Raw genomic sequence first — 16,024 nt, 5'->3', positions numbered from 1 at the left:
AAGGCTGTCGGCGACATTTATCGATTTTTCGGCATGAGTCCGGTATGTGGGTCACTTGCGTATGGCCGATATTTGAGGTTCATCGCGGCTTCGATGACCCGAAGTTCTACTGGAGGATCACCACGCAATGACGTGCTTAAAGCATGGAAAGGAAGCAATGGTAATCAATTCGACTGAGTAGAGTTGATAGAGGGTTAGCCAAGGATTGGGATACTGTATGTTACTGTACCGTCCGTCAAGGTCTGCTTGAACTCTGAACCGACTCGGGCTCGGATTCTAAAATTGATCGGATGCAGAGGTGGGTGGGTGGAGCCACTCAGCCAGATGTCCCATCGGTACTTTGGAAGGATTCCAATTCGACAGCTCCTATACAAATTGTCCAGAAAATCAATAATACAAATCCTATATTGATTCTATTTGCAGAAGACTTCCTTCATACTTTTAATATACCGCGAGAGCCCAACGAGCCCCGCAAACCAACGATCAGAGCTGTGTTCTTCATGACACGAACGTAGTGCGCGGCAACCCGTTGAACAGGTTAGCTCACGATGCAGACGCTTCAATTAAATACATAGACATTAAGCACTGAATATAGATACAGCGAATAGCAAAGCCGTGGTCACGAAGAGTGGGGAGAAGTGCCCAAGGTATAAAGAAAATTAAGGAGGTGGGGTGAAGACAAGGGTATCAAAAAGCGAAGCCAGGCCAGACCAACTCAAGCCTCAACCTCAGACCTTCCCTCGGTCGTACGTTGAGAATCGATCAATTCCTGGCGTGCACGCTCTTGTTCCTCCAGACCGGTCTTGCGGATGGTATGCGTCTTGGTCAATTCGCGAGGGCGAATGAATAACGAAAGAATGAAGCCGAGGCCCGCAACAGCTGTATAGAAAATCCACATGCGGTTCAGAGCGAAAGTGAAGGCCTCGAGAACGACCTCACGCTGGGGCTGGGTCAGACTCTTGATGAGCTCTTTGGAGGAACCGGCGAAGGAGGAGGAGATTTGGGCCGTGAGCTCGGGGCCGATGGCTGCGATGAGCTTGTCGGCTTGTTGACCGATCACGTTTTGGTAGATGACTGTGCCCAGGACGACAGACATGGACGTCGACAGCTGACGGATAAAACCGAATGTTGCGGTAGCAGTTGCCATGTCTGCTGGTCGGATGCCGGTCTGGAAGGCGACGAGGGGTGCTTGGAAGTTAGGACCAACACCGATACCAGCGATCAGCTGGAAGATGATAATGCGTGGCCACGAAGCGTAGGGCTTGAGGTCAATCAGCAGACCGAAACCGAGAGTCATGAAAGCAAGACCGCCGATGATCAGCTCGCGGTAGCGACCAGTCTTCTTCATGATGATACCCGTTCCGGCGGAGACGATGGAAAGGGAGAGGACCATGGGCAGTGTGTAGACACCGCTGAGAATAGGGGAGGCTAGCAGGACGGTCTGGAAATAGAGCGGGAGGTAGTAGGAGCCTGAGATGAAGACGAAGCCGTGACAGAAGCAGACCAGAAGGATGAGAACGTTGCCCCACTCGTTGAACAGGCGTGGAGGGATGATGGGGTACTTGGCAATCTTCCATTCAGCGAGCATAGCCAGGACCCAAACGAAGATACCGAATACGATGAGGCAGATAACAGTGGCTGACTTCCACGGGTAGTTGATGCCACCGAATTCCAGGCCGAACAGGAACATAAGAGTGCCGCCGATAATGAGGAAGGTTCCCGCCCAATCGATGCTGCGCAAGCCAGCCAGGAATGGTGTCTTGGGGGATTCAATAGAGAGGAAGAAGAACAGAATGAGGAACGAGACTCCACCGATGGGCACTGCGGGTCTTGTTAGCTTGAGATTTCAGCGGTTTGGCAAGGTGTACATACAGTTCAGGTAGAAGCACCATCTCCAGGTAACACTGGTGGTAAAAGCACCGCCGACAATAGGTCCCAGAGCACCTGCAATAGCCCAAGTAGCACCGAAGAGGCCATAGTACATGGGTCGATCTCTGAAGAAGAGTTAGCATGGCTGTAACCAAGAAGAAGATCAGAGATTTTCAAAATACCTCATGCTGAACAAATCCGTCACGCTAATATTAGCCATGATGATGATACCTCCACCACCAACGCCTTGAATGGCACGGCCAGCGATGATCATGGCCATGTTCTTAGCCAAGGCACAGATCAGACTGCCGACAAGGAACCACACATTGGCGAGAAGCATGATTGGCTTGCGACCCCAGATATCACTAATCTTGCCCCAGAGCGGAATACAAGCCGCGTTCGCAAGAAGGTACGACGACGCAATCCACGAGTAGCCACTCTCCGAGGCAGCAAATTCAGCCGCGATTGTTGGTAAAGCCGTTGAGATGATAGTCATATCCAGCGCAGCCAGGAACAGCGCCAGGCAAAGTGCGGTCATAACGACGATGATCTTTTTCTTGCCCATCTTTGCTGCTTGGGAGGGCGTGCGGTCCAACGGCGCGCCGGAGGGTTGCTTCTTCATCGTGTCATTTTCTTCATCTTTCTCTGGGTCCTCAGCTGGGATAGATGTGTCCAGGTCGGGGTGGTTCTCTAGCTCCTTCTCTTGCGCAGCAGGAGAGGGTGTCTCGACGGAAGATTTTTCCGTGGGGGTCTGCAAGACGACTGTGTCGCCGCTCGACGAGTCGTGGCTCTGGTGCACGCCCGTCATCGTGGTATGAAGGCTCAAGCGAGACTGACAGAAAGTTTGACAGGGACAGAGCGATAGATGAGGGGGAAATCGTTAGGTAAAAAGTCTTCGCGAGGGGTCAGGGTGTTGCAGCCAGAAACAGGTACCGCCTCGGTGATTAGGATCGATCAATCGCCGCGCAGGTTCTGCAGAAATCCGGTCACCACGGGGGTTCTCGAGAAGGCCGAGATTGTCGTACGAGCAATTCAGAGCTTGGAGGTCATTTGACAGCAATCAGCGCGGCCTGATCTGGCTTATATGTGACCGTGGTGCTCGTATTGAGAAGACTCATTTGGGGGATGAAGCTCGGAGTTAATTCTGGGGCTGCCAAAAAGGATCGGGTGGCGGAAGTTATGGAGGCCGAACTGCCGAGTAGCAGGGGTATGGCAACTTGTCAAGGGTACATGCAGCTCGGAGAGAGATCAAGATACGAGGTATCGAGGTATCGTTGATGGCCTTCTAGCGGTGTGAAACAATCTGCGATCGTTAGAAGATGCATTCGGGGAATTGGCTGCAGGAGTCACAAATGCAGATTGCTGTTTGGTCATCGACGGAAAGCATGCCACATGCCATGTGCCGATGTCCCGCTGGGCAAAAAAAAGCAACGAACGCCAAGACTCGGCCCGGACTTTTCTACTTGAAAACTAAAAATACAGAGCTGACGGATTATCACACAGTCACACGTGGATTGATTATAATTATTTCAATCGCCGGATATAGACAAGTTTCTGACATGAATCTGCCCTGCGCATGATCGTCCCACTGGGTTTTCAAGTTGACCCTTTAAATAACAGTTCAGAAAGCGGATCCATAGGCTTGCTTCGACCCCACCTGCACGAAAAGATCCACGAAGCCAAAGCGACCCACACATGAAAGAAACTTAGTAGAAGAGTATCAATCTGGTAAGAGCCAACAATGGGTATAATGCGTACAATGGAGACAACGCTTCCTAGTTATTACCATGGCTAAAGTATTATCGTATATGATTTTAAGGTCTAGATTCAACTCTAATTTAGCCAATCATGTCCAAATGCCGAAAGGGGGAGGTTTAGAGACACCAGAACGACAAGTATAAATCATCAGTACGATACTCCCATCGCCCCATTAAGATTGATTGTCGAGAGGTAAGCGTCAAACTGTCAACCTACAACCATGATAGGGCACTTAGACAAACAATGTGCTAAATTGGGAGAACTGATTCCGTGCAAGACAATAACGGGACAACGCCCGGGTCAACATGCAACGGCCTTGTGCCGGAACTCTATCACAAAGTAGACGGAGAACAGAGTAGGGTATGGGTATAATGTGGAGGGCTTCAACAGCTCAAGAACCAGGATCAGAAACAATAGCCCAGACAAGGCAATCGCCACAAACGACGAGCGCAACGGAGAATGCAAAACAGATGAACATGAAAAAACCATATGCAAATTCCAGAGCATCTCGTAGCAAAAGTGTATTAATCCTGCAGCAGGATGATCTCTGCAACATCTCGTCAGCAATCGTTTCCCGAGCAACCATCGAGTCGGCTTGAACAGAACCAAAACTTACCAGTCAAAAACTCCTCAAAGCTCACAGTAATATACCCATCCCGATCCTCATCATACCGCTTGAACACATCCGTCATCCTCCTCAAACTAATACAAGCCTGCACAAACAAATCAAAGCTCATCCCATTCTGCCCAGGACTCCTCTGCGGCCCTTGAGGGCCACTAACCTGCTTTGCCTTACTTTCGAACGCAGAAAACAGCACGGACACAAACTTCGTCGTGAGTCGATACCCGAACGCGACCAGCGCGTTCTCAAACTCCTGCAAGCTGATCCGCCCGCTGCGGTCCTCGTCGAATCGGTCGAATAACTCCCGCCATGCGGCAAGGTATTTCCACAATGAGACGAATTCGTCAAAGTTGATGATGCCGTTCCCGTCCCGGTCGAACATTCGGATCATCATCTTCACTGTGCGGGGGTGGAAAGATGTGTAGTCGCCGTTCACCAGGGCAGAGCCGAGCTCGTTCTCCGTGAGCGAGCCGCTATGCGACGAGTTGGCGGCGCGGAAGAGAGGGAAGAGCTGTTGTGGGTCATCGCCGGGGGCAGACAGAGGGGGCGGGTGGGGGGATGGAGGAGGGCGCGAGACGGGCGGGGGTCGGTTACGCTGCGGCTGAGATGGAGGGGGACCGTGGCCGTAGTTCTGAGGGGGTGGAGAGGGATGTAACGGGTGCGGTCGGTATTGGCCTTGGTTTGGGGGAGGGGCATTCGCGGGCGAGGGTCGGCCATTGTAGGAATTGGCAGGAGGGGCGTTGTTGTATGCGTGCGGTGGGGGAGCATTGGAGACGGGCACTCGCGGGGGTACTCCACCGCTAGAGGCTGACTGTGGTGGTGGGCGAGAGGGAAGAGGCTTTTGGTTTTGACTGTGGCCTCCAGTTGCCTGCAAGTTCCCTATCAACTGCGCGACCTTGCGAGAGTGTTTTAGTTTGGCGGGACGACGAGCAACAACAAGGCGCGACGTGGAGAGTTACCTGCTCGGGCTCAGCGTGCCTATGCCATCCCAAAAGGTTAGCGACCAGAAACACTTGATGAAAATTGCGTCTGCGGAGTGTACTTACGCTGGCAGCGCATCAGGGTTGTAGCTCTTGTTGTAGGCCATGGTGGCCTAGCACTGACGCAATGACAGGTGGAGCGTGAGGCTCAACCAGGGATGGGATCACCTTGCTTGGGTAGTATATCAGACTGAAAGAATCAACCCGCCCAGAATCCAATGAGTGGTAAATGGGAAGATCAAAGGGGTCCAGGAAGTTATGGAAGAAATTCGAGGAGCAAAGAAGGCCAAGGACAAGGTTGCTCAGGTTCGCCAAAGCGGAGCCGTGGGGCGGATTCAGGACGACTTTTTAGTGTTTGGCCCAACGAGCGAACTGTCCGCTAAATCCGGTTTCCCCCACTCGTCAACCCAATTGCATCGAGTCAATCAAATGTGCCCTGTGGCCCTGGTCGACCGGTATTACCAATAACGAATCTCTCCCGCTCCAGTCCCAGTGTCCGTTCAGCCCTACCAATACGCGCGTCGCCAAACCAGCCCCAAAGTAGCCGCCAGCGCCAGGCCACAAAACGCAGGTATACTACTGTAATCCCCTGCAAGTTTGCACATGGGGCTCTGTCGCAACTGCGCTACGATCCAATTGGGTGATATATTTGGGATACGAGTATACGGGCCCCACGTAATTTGCGCTTGCCAAGTTCTTTCTTTCCGCTCAGCTAAGCTTGCTAGATAATTGTCCGTACTTCGGCTGCCTGCGCCTCCAGCACAGATAGAATCTCATCCCACGCCTTGATTTGGAATTCTCCCCCTTCGGGTCCAGTAGTAAGGGCCTTGGATTCACTAGAAACTGTCAGGGTACTTGGTCAATTGCCTCGACCCATTGAATGACTTACTCAAGGTATCCATCGTTCCGCCAACATTTGCCTTGTGCTTCTGCACCCTGAAGCACCCCGCTGACCAACAGGCGACTGCCCTGTTCAGTCGTTCGTGCAAAAAGCTTGTACATGATCCAGACTAGCCATCGCTCGTAGAAACGGTCATATTGTCGCCCGAGAGATGACCGGCAGAGCCCAGGGCTAATGGTATTGACGATAACGGGCAATGTCCCGTCATCATTGCGAACAAGATTGGCGACATTCTTCATCACGTATTCCAAGAGCAGTTTCGAGATGCCGTACTGTTTCGGCCCGTGGAACTGATCTGGAGAATTGAGGTGCTCCAGCAATGGCCTTTCCGTTCGAAGACTTTCGGCTTTCACACGCACAAATTGTTGACTAGACACAACACCGAGATGCGTCGGCTCAGTCTCGGAGGAGCTCGCTCTCAACTTGGGAAGAAGCAACAGCGCCAGTAATGACGTTGACAACGTGTTGACCTGTAAAGTCTCCTCCCACTTCTCAGGTGACTGTGTGTACTCGCGATTCCACAACCCAGCATTCAGCAGTGCGACATCCAGCCGCTTGAGCTCACTGTTGGCGCGATTGGCGAAGCTTTTCACACTTTGGAAGCTGTTCATCTCGAGCTCCCAGATTTGGATCGTATCGGGGCGATTGGTGCATTTCTCAAGCTCGAGCTTCGCCTTGTTGCCACGTTCCAAGCTGCGGCTCCCGATGATCAGAGAGTCTACGCCGAGATTGAGGAGCTTGATGGCAGCTTCATACCCCAAACCCGAGGTTGCGCCCGTCAACAGTACTGTTTTGCCAGCGAACGAGGTGAGAGGGTCTGTTGGGGGTGTATACTGCATTTTGAGTAAGCGGAAAAGTCCAGCCATTTTGACGAGCTCGTTTCCCTTCAAGGAATACTGCACAGAGTGATGAATATGTTCGGCGGCGATAATAACCTCGCGGAGAACCTGGCGTTGACTTCACTAGTTTGTTGCCTCAGGCGCCAAAATGCAATGGCTTAGTCATGTATTTTTAGGGCCTCGATAAACAATGGACCATCAGCGAAGGCATATCATTGCAGAGAATGTGTCTACACGTGCCAATGGCTTTGTTTGATCATCGAGCGGGATAATGAAGAGAAATTGGGAAGATGAATAGCAGTGGCACAGAACACAACAAGCGAGTACATTAGAACTTCGATTACTTCCCAGTCACTGGCCAAACGAGTCAGGCTCGAGATGCTTGTAGAGCCTGAACTCGCCGTGTTCATTGAACGAAAGTCGTTCATTGGACTTGGTTGAGACCGACCGATACTAAATTATTTCCGACACATCTATTCTTAAATTAGACACATTGAAGCTATTCTTTCTAAGTAGAGATAACGACAGTATTCTTCGGCTTGAATCCGAGGAATGCGAGTGTGCCCCACAGCAATCCGAATAAGAAATTCGATCTTGCTGCGCAAAACCCTTTTAAAGAAGTTACTCATATTGCTCTTCAATCATAATGAATTTTTTTTCTTCACTTTCCTCAGCTCGCTGCAATGGGTCTAAGTTCAAGTGCCATCATCGTCATTGTCCTCATAGCCGCCCTCGGAGCGGTAGCAACAGCTGCTGGTATATTTGGTGTTATCAATCCAGACGAGGACAGTTTTAAATCTCCATCGCCGGAACAACAACAGCACATGCGGAGGGTCCGTGAAATACACTTTGATATCATTGAGCGGGAATCGGGAAGGAATATGAAGAGCTTTCAAGGTTGGTCCCGCTGTTAAGAGTTTCTCGATAAGAGTAACCCTGACTGACAATTTTAGAAGGGGCGCAAACGCCACAGAAATAGTCCGAGGGTCGACATGCATGATTTATGGCTTGATTGAGTGTATTTGTGAATATACTGCGTCTCATTTTTTCCCGGCTGGCTTGGGGAAATTCGGGGAGGGCCTAACATCTGGTTTCCTAACTCAAGAAAGCACAAGGAAATGAGAAGGAGGAACTATGTGCATATTTAGACTGCCTGAATGACATGCGACTCGTTTTACAATATTAAAACTTCATTATGCATTCATTTATTGATGGAGATCTTAGTGAGGCCCCATTATCAGTCCAAAACTTCGGGAGAACTTACTCACCAATGACAATCTAGGTTATCATTCATGGCGGAAACTCGGAGATGTAATATCGTCCATATCAGCCATGGGATATCATGATGATATTGATAACAAGCCGGACACGCCCTTTTTTCTGACACAACTCCGCAAAACAGCCTTTGCTCGAATCTATTCTGCGGACAAGAATGTTGCTATTTTCCTCGGTCGACCACCGCGAGTGACAAAACGCTTCTCTCATTTACAAATACCATCGTCTTTCGCGGATCCTTCACATAGTACTGAGATGTGGGATCCAGATGCTAAGGCTAACTATCGCGCGGAAACACGTTAGTCCGCCCTGTGTGTTTCACTAAAAGAGGAGGTTCTCGAAATAGCCCATGACAAGCACAATAAAGCATATTCCGAACGTATTAGGTATGTGCTCGCCTTATTTGGCTTCAGATAATAAGCTCACAACTACAAGCACCATCCAAACAATGGCTGAAGCACTACAGAGCCTCAACCCACTGGAGCCACCCCGCGGAATACCCTGAGTATTAAGAAATGGAGAGGGCATGGCAAAAACAAAGAGGCGACTGACTTGCATTAATCGTGAATCAAGGAGTTGGCTCGGTAGCCAGCAGGATGTGACATTGGGTTCGGTACCTAACCCAGCCCAAAATTGACTAAGCTGAGTACATGAATGGGTGATATGATGGAAAGGAATCGCTTGAATATCGTCTAGTGGCATGCTCACTTCGATACATCTAGGCTTCCAGAGGGCTATTCTTCCACAGCTTTGACGATCCTCTCCAGGGCACGCTCCAGGTAATCCCTCGGCTGCGTAAACACAATCCTAAACCACCCATCCTTCTCTGACCCAAACAACACCCCACTAGCCAAGAACACTTTCTCCTCCAACAACCGCCGCATTACCTTCTCTCCAATTTCCTCATCCGCAGAAACCTCTTGATGTACCTCCCTGTACCTCTTACCCAGATCCACCCAAAGGAAAAACGCAGCATTACAACCAGGTGCGTATTCGATGCCGTTTTTCTTCAGAAACTGCACAGCGAATGCGTACGATTCTGAAAGCCTCTTTTGGTTCTCCTGGATATAATCGTTTGTAAATGCCTCGGCTTCCAATAGACCTGCGACCAAGTGATCTGCGATACCCGAGGAATACGAATACAGTGAGATCGCTCTGAGTGCGCCGTGGAATTCGGGGCTGGACTGGGAGATAATCACGCCGAGACGGATCCCGTTTGCGCCGAAGTCTTTGCTCATGCCCCAGAGTACATGCACGAGTTTGGGATCAATGATCCCCTTTAGATCAATTGATAGCGCGGACTCAAATTTGACCGGTGGAGGGTGCTCATCCACCGTGTTCTCGAAGACGGATAACGCGTAGATCTCGTCGCTGATTAGATGGATCTGATACTTTTGGCACAACTGCATCAACATGATGATCACTTCGCGGGGGTAGCATCGGCCAAGTGGGTTATGCGGGTGACATAGCATCAAGGCCTTGACTCTCTTCCCGCTGGACTGCTGGAAAGAAACAAGGGCGTCTTCATATTTCGAGACAGCCTCGGCACTAAACGGATCCACGTCGTCGAAATTCACGGGCACTACCGTGGCACCGGGTCGCGTCGAGAGATCTGGAATAAAAGTGCCGTAGTATGGTCTTCCCAGCAGAATGCCTTCTCCTGGATCTGTAAAGGCCCATGATACATGCTCGATAGCAGGTGAAACGCCGTTTGTGACGACTAACTGCTCCGCATCTAGCGGTATGACGGGGTTCAAATGACGGTTCAGAAATTGGGCGATAGCACGGCGGAGTCTGTTTGAGCCGCCACCTCCGTCGTTGTAGGTGAGATACTCGGCGGGTAATTGTGGATTCTTGTTGAGGTATTGCAGGAGTTCGGTGTGCATAAGGGCGTTTTCTGCGACACCAACGTTGATATAACCATTTGGGTTGGATGCCGGGCACCAAGAGTCGACCAGGATGTCCCACATTAGGTTCTGGGCAGCTGCGGACGAGGCATCTTGAGCGCGAACCGAGAGGGTAGAGCCTGTTTGCTGTGCCATTTCGATAGAGATTTAAACCCAGACTATCTGCGCTTGAAAGATTTTTGCAGCGTTGTGGCAGGGCTGATGAATGCGGGGTCTTATAGATCCGATTGTGATTGATCTTGAGGGCGATCAATCAGGGCTTGATCTCCGTTATCGGTACCGTGACTCACGATTTCTCGCTGGTGCTGGTGAGTCTCGTATAACCCAGAGTTGGAGAACCGGCTATCTTCGGGCGTCCCAGCAAGAATCGAGGGACGGGAGTGGAGCCACGTCCGTCTGAGTTTGAAGTAGCAGAGACCGGGAGCGGCGCTCTATCCATGACATGCCGATAGCCACGATCAGAGCAACCAAAGCACAATGCAACATAATAGACAGGTAGTCATTCTCGTCAGTATATTCAATGCATTCTATGTACATCTAGTCAATCTCACACCTATACTAAGAGATCCACTATTCCCCCCGGCCCGTAAGCTGCAGTTCGGCTTTTGATCCCCCAATGACGCACTTCGAAGGATCCACACATCCCAGCAAACCCCGATTCCCTGCCTTCCACAGCTAAGAATGCTCTCATGCGAAATGCCACTAGCTAATCATTCACACTCTAAGCACCAAAGGCCTGCTCCTGCTTAGCACCCTCCACAGCAGCAAGGTAACTCGGGCGGTCCTTGACATAAAACTCGATATCGATCTTGCCCCGCAGATTCGCCTCACCGCCGTCCAAGGAACCCGCCTTGACACAGGTGTTGTCCGGCATCACCTCCAGCTCGGTGTACAAGCTGGAGCCGCAGGTTGGGCAGAAGAAGTGCTTGTTAATCTTGCCGGAGGCGCCGACGGCGTCGTAGGTGGTGGGGTTTCCTAGGAAATGAAACATAGGGTTAGATATGGTCGGTCGTTTATAAAAAGGGAGTTGTATAATGTATACCCTTGGTCACTTTGAAGCTGGTACGGGGGACGACAGCGTTGGATGTGAAGGCACCACCGGTCCACTGCAAGAACGGTCAATTAGCATGGACTGGAATAACGGTACAGGAATGGGGATGGAGGAAGAGTAGCTTACCTTCTGGCAATCAATGCAATGGCACAGCGCAGCGAGATAGCTATCGGCTATTCTCACCGATTAGCTCCTTGAACACAACATTCCAATAGAAAAAACAAAGCTCGCCAGGTACAAACCTTCAATAGCGTAGGTAACACCACCACACAGGCAGCTTCCAGTGATAGTCATGGTTGCGGCTATAGATTACAAGTCCGTTTCGGCTGGGTACCTTTGTGGAATCAAGAGAATATAAGTAGAAGACGAGAAGGGAGTTTAAGATGTGAAGAGAAGAAAGGCACAAACGGATCAAGCTATGTTGAAGCCATGCTTTCTTTTAAATCTTTCTCTTCGGCCTTCGATTGTCTGACTCCCCTCCCCGCACTCCCCACTTTCAATCGCCGAGATCGAGACCGCCTCGCGAAGCTGGCATGGGAGTGGCTTACGGAGTAGGTTTCCTTGACAGAAAGTTTCCTGCTTTGACAAACGAGGGGAATCAGGGATTGAGTGGGTGGGTTGGATTGAGTTTGTGATGTGCAACAAAGGCCGCGGTCCGAGGGCTTGAAGTACGAAATTTGCTATACAAAGGGTCATTTCGAACATCAATAGACATGTCATTGCTGTTGCGAGTGCAAAAAGCCTTATGTACATCGTCCAAACACCTAACGCGTCAACGCCAAGTTCAAGACAATTCAAAGAGGTACGACGAAAATTTCAAAATCAGTACATAGTGACAAAGAAAGGAAACTAAGGACAAGCAGGAATATCAACGACCAACAATCGAGGGGCATTTGAACAGATTCGCGCAAGAGAAGAAAAGAAAGAGAAAAAAGAGACAAAATAGAAAGAAATCGTTCGAGGTATCAAGCTAGGGTATAGAGCGGAAGATTCTGGGCTCAACCAAATATGAGAGATGGCGATTTGAGATGGTAGGTAGAGAGTGCAGAAGGTTGAGGGAAAGAGAGGGAGGGCATCAACCAGGATGTCCATGTCGTGTCGTGTGGTGTAGGTTTCGGCGATTTGGGAACGGCGGCTACATCAACATCATGATTCCGTTCTCTCGCTAGGCCTTTGGTTTCTTGTTTGCCCCGTCGGCAGGGAGCCCACCCTCCGGAGTCTTCCGTTTCTTATCCTGCTCATCTTCCCGCGAGAAGCTCGGCCCGCTTGGGACCGCCGGCGTCGGGAACGTTAGAGGACTCGGTAAGAGGTTCGAGTCTGGTCCTGAGCGGCCGAAGCCCCACTCAGGGAAGAAACTGGATGGCGATGGGAGGAGGTTATCGGAGACGAACCGACTGGGAAGGGCGGAGATTGGAGTTTCAATGTTGTTCGAGCTACTGCAGCCGCTATTCCCGGCATTGTTACCGTTGTTGCTATAGTTCGTTTGCCCCGTGGCCCCTGGTGGAGGTGGCCGAGCAAACGGATTCGGTGGCCCTTGCGCGCCAGCACTGAGAATCGCCCCTGTTGACGGTGATGGCGGCGGTAGCACAACTCCTGTAGGAGGGTTATCCTTGGCAGAAGTCACTGTTTTGTTGCCAGCAGAGTCGCGAGAGGATGATTCACCCGTTGCACTGCCTCGATCAGAGCTCTCGCTGGGAATCTGGACTTTTAACTGTGGTCGCTTGGATGTAAGCGCCCCGCTGTTCGTGCGTGAAGGTGGCTTAATCTCTGCCGCAGATGGTATGGATTGTGGGCGCGGGGGTTCCGAGGCAGTGCTGATAGCGGGCTTAGAATTGCGTGAGTGTTCCTGCGGAGGCTCTGGTTTCAACAGCTGGTTCCCTTGCCCCGGTGGAGAATCATAAAATCCAAATTGGCGTGCAAGCACGGACCCACGATCATCAATGGGAGTGAAGATACTACGGGACTGAGACTTGGACAATGCTTTGGGCTGAGGGGGCGACTGGCTATGTTCTGTCTTCATCACACCCGCTGCGTTATTCTGCGAGGTCTCGGGTATCGGTACCGTTCGTTCTGATTGAGGTTCGGGTGCAAAGGCCGGAGGCATAGACCCTCTACTCGGCTCCGTGATATAAGGTTGCTGCGGCGCCTGCTGAACTGGTCCATGCGAGACTGGCGGCATCCCCATTTGCTGTTGTGCAACTATTTGTGCATGTTGGAAATGTTGCGGAGCTTGGGGATGAGGGACTTGCTGTGCTTGTGCATGTTGGTGGTGCATTTGCGGCGGTGAGCCTTGTGGACCGTGAGGAGGATGACCGTATTGAGTGTATTGACCGGGGCGAGGCTGATTCATTGCAGTCTGAACATTCGGGTTGTACATCGAGGGATTGGCCATGTAGTATCCATTTTGGGGCGGCGGCGGCGTAGGATGACCGTGCGGTCCAAGATTTGAGCTGACGCGACGAACATGATTTCGAGAGGATGGACGAGACACTTGTGACTGTGGCGTGCCATGGCGCGTTATTGGAAGACCATTATGGACAATCGGGGGAGAGGCGGACGGCGCATGGTTGATGTGTTGGAAGCCAGGCTGTTGGAGATGAGGAGGAACGACGGGGTGAGGCTGCTGGGCTTGGATTTCTTCGGGGGCTGGGGTCATCTCATCTTCGTCCTCGTCGTCATCGCGCTTGCCGGCGAAGTCATCGGGACCTTTATGCTCATGGGGTGGGCCGAACTAAAAAAAGAAAAGATGGTTAGCCAGTAGTTCCAATGTCCACGTGCGATCAGACAAGAAATGACTTACATATTGATAGCGACCGAGAGCCTCGTGCATGTCACACGAGGAGTACTCATATAGTTTCTTGTTGTGGCCAAAGATGATGACGGCGACATCGACGGAACAAAGAACGGCCAACTCGTGAGCCTTCTTGAACAGACCACCCTTTCGCTTGAGGAATGTCCTGCGATAGGAAAGTCAGCATGATGGTCAACCCAAATTTCAAAATATGAAATCAACTTACACTGAACGGTTGCGATCATCCTTGATCGCTTTGATCTCGATCTTTCTACGACCCATGGTGGGCAAGTGATGGGCGCTCGATGCGCGTACCGGGAAGTGTCAGATTTACGAGCGACTCGGAACCGCGTGTCTCACGGGTACCAGCGGATCAAGTCCTCGAGTCTTTGACTCTCGAAATCCTCGAGGTTATTCACACGCGCACAGGTATACCACGCGGAAACAGATGGCAGAACTCGTCGAGTAGATTCGCGCCGCTCAGGGTCGCGGAATAGAGAGACGCCCTCGAGGGGGATCTGAACGGGTGCACGAGCAGGGATGGGCGGACAGGAGTGACTCCGAAGAGATGATGGGGGCGAAAGTATCGACAGGGACTTGTGGGATGGGGTTTAATGGGCCACAAACCAGCGGCGCAATACCGTGGAGTAAATAGTTGCGCGGAGGGGCTGATTGACGATGCAGAAAAGGTTGATTCTAAAGATAGAATCAAGTCCCTTTCGAAGGAGGAACAAAAGGGAAGGTGATTATGTCAGCCACATGTGCCTCAGGCAGATTCTATTTATACCTTCGGTACTCCGTACTTCCCGTCACACTCACCACAATCGAGTCACGCAATATCCAAAGGTGAGTATAAAGAGCAGACTCGAGGAGGCGATGGTGAGGATACAATATCAACTCAGGGGACAAAAGGTTTTACTTCAAATCCAAACATGTTTCGCAAGTGATTATCTCAAAGGTGAGTTACAATGCAATTGTATTTTACACATTCCCTCCATACAAAGAGGAGCGGCGCGTCCAAATATATACGTCCATTGACCGGCTCCATGAATACCTATTCATTGAATCTATGAGCGCGGGACAGGTGGTAAGGTTGCAAATCATCATCTCGAGGGGTTTTAGATGCGATTAGATTGTTTCTGTTCAACTCATACAATTAGAAACAGCATACCACATACATATTTCATTTCTTCTATTCATTGTGATCGTAAGTACGAAGCACCTATAGGTTCTCCGCTCTATCTATCTTGAATCCATCTGCTCATGAATCTATAATCAGATTTCTCGCGTCGGATCTCTGCTCAGCCCGTCATCGATCCAGAGAAAATGCATCAAGTATAAGGCCACAATTATAGATAAGTTGGTCTAGATTCCATAATATAGCCGCCGAGTTGCTCCTTTTGGCATATCATCCAGGTCAAAAAGTGGGCTGAGTGCACTCAATGTAGTGGAGCCGCTGGTCTCTGTATAATTTGGCAATTTGTCATGGCGCTGGTAAGCATTTTAACTAACTACAGTAGATGTTGGTACAGCTGACCTATCATGTATTCTACCATCTTCACGAGTACAGTAGAAAGGACACTGGAACGTAGTGTTGTAGCGTGTAAGCGAAATTCCGCGCATTAGTCGCTCCACTCCCTGGACCGATCGATCTATTGATCTTGATCTACCGGTCGGATCCATGCGTTGGGCCCGATCTCTGCCTGGGTAAGCTGGCCTGAGCTTTAGGGGATGGAAGGGCGTGAGATTTGAGCTGGTCGCATTTGTTCTGAAACCAAGGATGTTTATGTAAATGGTTGTGTGGTATACAGTGACACTCATACTACCTGGTCGATGTAGATAGTGTATACTTTCTTCTAGGAAGGACAATGGACCGTGTTGTAAATTGTGGACGGTCTCGTTGATCCTGGGCGGGTGTCGTATACATTACCTCGTCCATTCTCAGGGTCGTTCTTGCCCAGTGACTTGGTACGGATGAGAACGTAGAAAGTATCCTGAGAATGGCGTACCCCGGATGAGCTAGCTAATGTT

General features: G+C 50.6%; 7 protein-coding genes across 7 annotated transcripts; 1 reads left to right on the top strand and 6 right to left on the bottom strand.

Annotated features, from left to right (window-relative positions):
* Nucleotides 1-715: 715 nt before the first annotated feature.
* Nucleotides 716-2,677, bottom strand: N7458_001308 (MDR family MFS transporter; the record flags this gene model as incomplete). Its single annotated transcript, XM_056904691.1, has 3 exons — nt 716-1,821; nt 1,873-1,994; nt 2,052-2,677. 3 exons carry the CDS (start codon nt 2,675-2,677, stop codon nt 716-718), a joined length of 1,854 nt encoding a protein of 617 aa, XP_056768798.1.
* Nucleotides 2,678-4,151: 1,474 nt separating this feature from the next.
* On the bottom strand, nt 4,152-5,336 carry N7458_001307 (EF-hand domain-containing protein; the record flags this gene model as incomplete). Its single annotated transcript, XM_056904690.1, has 4 exons — nt 4,152-4,174; nt 4,244-5,144; nt 5,209-5,227; nt 5,296-5,336. The coding sequence occupies 4 exons, from the start codon at nt 5,334-5,336 to the stop codon at nt 4,152-4,154; spliced, it is 984 nt and encodes a 327-aa protein (XP_056768797.1).
* A 614-nt stretch (nt 5,337-5,950) lies between these two features.
* Nucleotides 5,951-6,996, bottom strand: N7458_001306 (putative short-chain dehydrogenase/reductase family protein; the record flags this gene model as incomplete). The annotated part of the gene is made up of 2 exons (XM_056904689.1): nt 5,951-6,065; nt 6,119-6,996. The coding sequence occupies 2 exons, from the start codon at nt 6,994-6,996 to the stop codon at nt 5,951-5,953; spliced, it is 993 nt and encodes a 330-aa protein (XP_056768796.1).
* Nucleotides 6,997-7,652: 656 nt separating this feature from the next.
* N7458_001305 (uncharacterized protein) lies at nt 7,653-7,948 on the top strand (the record flags this gene model as incomplete). Its single annotated transcript, XM_056904688.1, has 2 exons — nt 7,653-7,866; nt 7,923-7,948. 2 exons carry the CDS (start codon nt 7,653-7,655, stop codon nt 7,946-7,948), a joined length of 240 nt encoding a protein of 79 aa, XP_056768795.1.
* A 1,030-nt stretch (nt 7,949-8,978) lies between these two features.
* N7458_001304 (putative aminotransferase) lies at nt 8,979-10,286 on the bottom strand (the record flags this gene model as incomplete). The annotated part of the gene is made up of 1 exon (XM_056904687.1): nt 8,979-10,286. The coding sequence occupies one exon, from the start codon at nt 10,284-10,286 to the stop codon at nt 8,979-8,981; it is 1,308 nt and encodes a 435-aa protein (XP_056768794.1).
* Nucleotides 10,287-10,872: 586 nt separating this feature from the next.
* Nucleotides 10,873-11,496, bottom strand: N7458_001303 (GFA family protein; the record flags this gene model as incomplete). Its single annotated transcript, XM_056904686.1, has 4 exons — nt 10,873-11,126; nt 11,194-11,257; nt 11,329-11,375; nt 11,445-11,496. 4 exons carry the CDS (start codon nt 11,494-11,496, stop codon nt 10,873-10,875), a joined length of 417 nt encoding a protein of 138 aa, XP_056768793.1.
* Nucleotides 11,497-12,367: 871 nt separating this feature from the next.
* On the bottom strand, nt 12,368-14,275 carry rlmA (SRF-type transcription factor RlmA; the record flags this gene model as incomplete). Its single annotated transcript, XM_056904685.1, has 3 exons — nt 12,368-13,933; nt 14,003-14,159; nt 14,220-14,275. 3 exons carry the CDS (start codon nt 14,273-14,275, stop codon nt 12,368-12,370), a joined length of 1,779 nt encoding a protein of 592 aa, XP_056768792.1.
* Nucleotides 14,276-16,024: the final 1,749 nt, after the last annotated feature.

This window comes from Penicillium daleae, assembly GCF_028827525.1.
Source record: "Penicillium daleae strain IBT 16125 chromosome Unknown utg000002l_segment0_segment0, whole genome shotgun sequence".
NCBI lineage: Eukaryota > Fungi > Ascomycota > Eurotiomycetes > Eurotiales > Aspergillaceae > Penicillium > Penicillium daleae.
This window is presented reverse-complemented; position numbering and strand designations above follow the sequence as displayed.